Source organism: Primulina huaijiensis, unplaced genomic scaffold (genome assembly GCF_012295235.1).
Source record: "Primulina huaijiensis isolate GDHJ02 unplaced genomic scaffold, ASM1229523v2 scaffold10801, whole genome shotgun sequence".
Taxonomy (NCBI): Eukaryota; Viridiplantae; Streptophyta; class Magnoliopsida; order Lamiales; family Gesneriaceae; genus Primulina; species Primulina huaijiensis.
Window position 1 is genome coordinate 23994 of NW_027342203.1, and position 1497 is coordinate 25490.

At 45.5% G+C, this 1497-nt stretch overlaps 1 protein-coding gene across 1 annotated transcript in view; it reads left to right on the forward strand.

The window, feature by feature from the left end:
- Positions 1 to 956, forward strand: part of LOC140965561 (uncharacterized) — a 2976-nt gene extending 2020 nt beyond the window's left edge. The window contains exons 3-4 of the mRNA XM_073425655.1: positions 279 to 571; positions 686 to 956. Coding sequence (XP_073281756.1) covers positions 279 to 571; positions 686 to 956 — 564 coding nt within the window. The remainder of the gene's footprint in view (positions 1 to 278; positions 572 to 685) is intronic.
- The last annotated feature ends 541 nt before the right edge of the window (positions 957 to 1497 follow it).

Here is a 1497-nt window from a genome sequence, read left to right on the forward strand (position 1 = left end):
AAGAGCATCTGCGCATTGCACTTCAGACTTTGAGAGAAAAGGAGCTCTATGCTAAGTTTAAGAAATGTGAGTTCTGGCTAAAGAGTGTATCCTTCTTAGGACACGTAATCTCTGAAGCAGGAGTATCAGTGGATCCCAGGAAAGTCGAGGCAATTACAGAGTGGCCGAAACCTAAGAACGCCACCGACATCAGGAGCTTTCTTGGACTAGCAGGTTATTACAGGAAGTTCGTCGAAGGTTTTTCTTCGATCACCATACCACTGACGAAACTCACTCAGAAGAATTCCAAGTTCGTTTGGGACGAAAGTTGCGAGAAAAGTTTTCAGACATTAAAAGAAAAGCTCGCATCTACGCCAGTACTGATCTTACCCACGGAAGATAAGGAATTCACCATCTACAGTGACGCATCTAAGGAAGGTCTGGGATGCGTGCTCATGCAAGAAGGAAGAGTGATTGCCTACGCATCAAGGCAGTTGAAACAGCACGAGCAAAACTACCCTACGCATGATCTAGAGCTAGCAACAGTTGTTTTTGCCTTAAAAATCTGGAGACACTATCTCTATGGCGCCAAGTGCGAAATTTTCACAGATCACCAGAGCCTCAAATACCTGTTCACCCAAAAGGAACTTAACATGAGGCAAAGACGGTAGATCAAACTTCTGAAGGATTACGATCTGACTATCAGTTACCACCCGGGTAAAGCAAACAAGGTGGCCGATGCTCTGAGTCGGAAAAATGAGAGCAAGATCACCCTGACCTCACTCTCCGCGAGGCCATGTCTGCAAGAGACTGTAAAGTTAAACCAGGACCGAGACCCTGAACTAACGAAACTCAAGGGACAGGTTGAAAGTGGGAAGTCTCAAGATTTACAAATCGATGACAGAGGAGTCTTATGGATGAAAGGACGACTGTGTGTACCAGACAGCGATAACCTTCGCCAAGAAATACTGTCATAAGCACACAAGTCCAAATTTTCAGTCCACCCAGGGAGTACAAAAATATACAGAGATCTTAAGAGCAATTTTTGGTGGAATGGGATGAAAAGAGACGTGGCAGAATTTGTCGCTAAGAGCCAAGTGTGTCAACAGGTCAAAGCAGAGCACCAACGACCTGGTGGATTATTGAAGCCCTTGGAAACACCTGAATGGAAATGGGAACATATCTCCATGGACTTTGTGGAAGGGTTACCAAAGTCAAGGCAAGGGCAGGACGGAATATGGGTAATCGTAGATAGACTTACCAAATCCGCACACTTCCTACCCGTCCGTATGAACTACAATCTGGACAAGTTGGCCACACTGTATATGGATAATATTTTACGACTTCACGGAGTACCAGTGAGCATCCTGTCGGACAGAGACCCNCGGCGGAAGATATCCCCAAAACAGCTTTTCGGACAAGATATGGACATTATGAGTTCACAGTGATGCCTTTCGGGCTGACCAACGCACATGCAGCCTTCATGGACCTAATGAACAGAGTTTTCAAACCATTCCT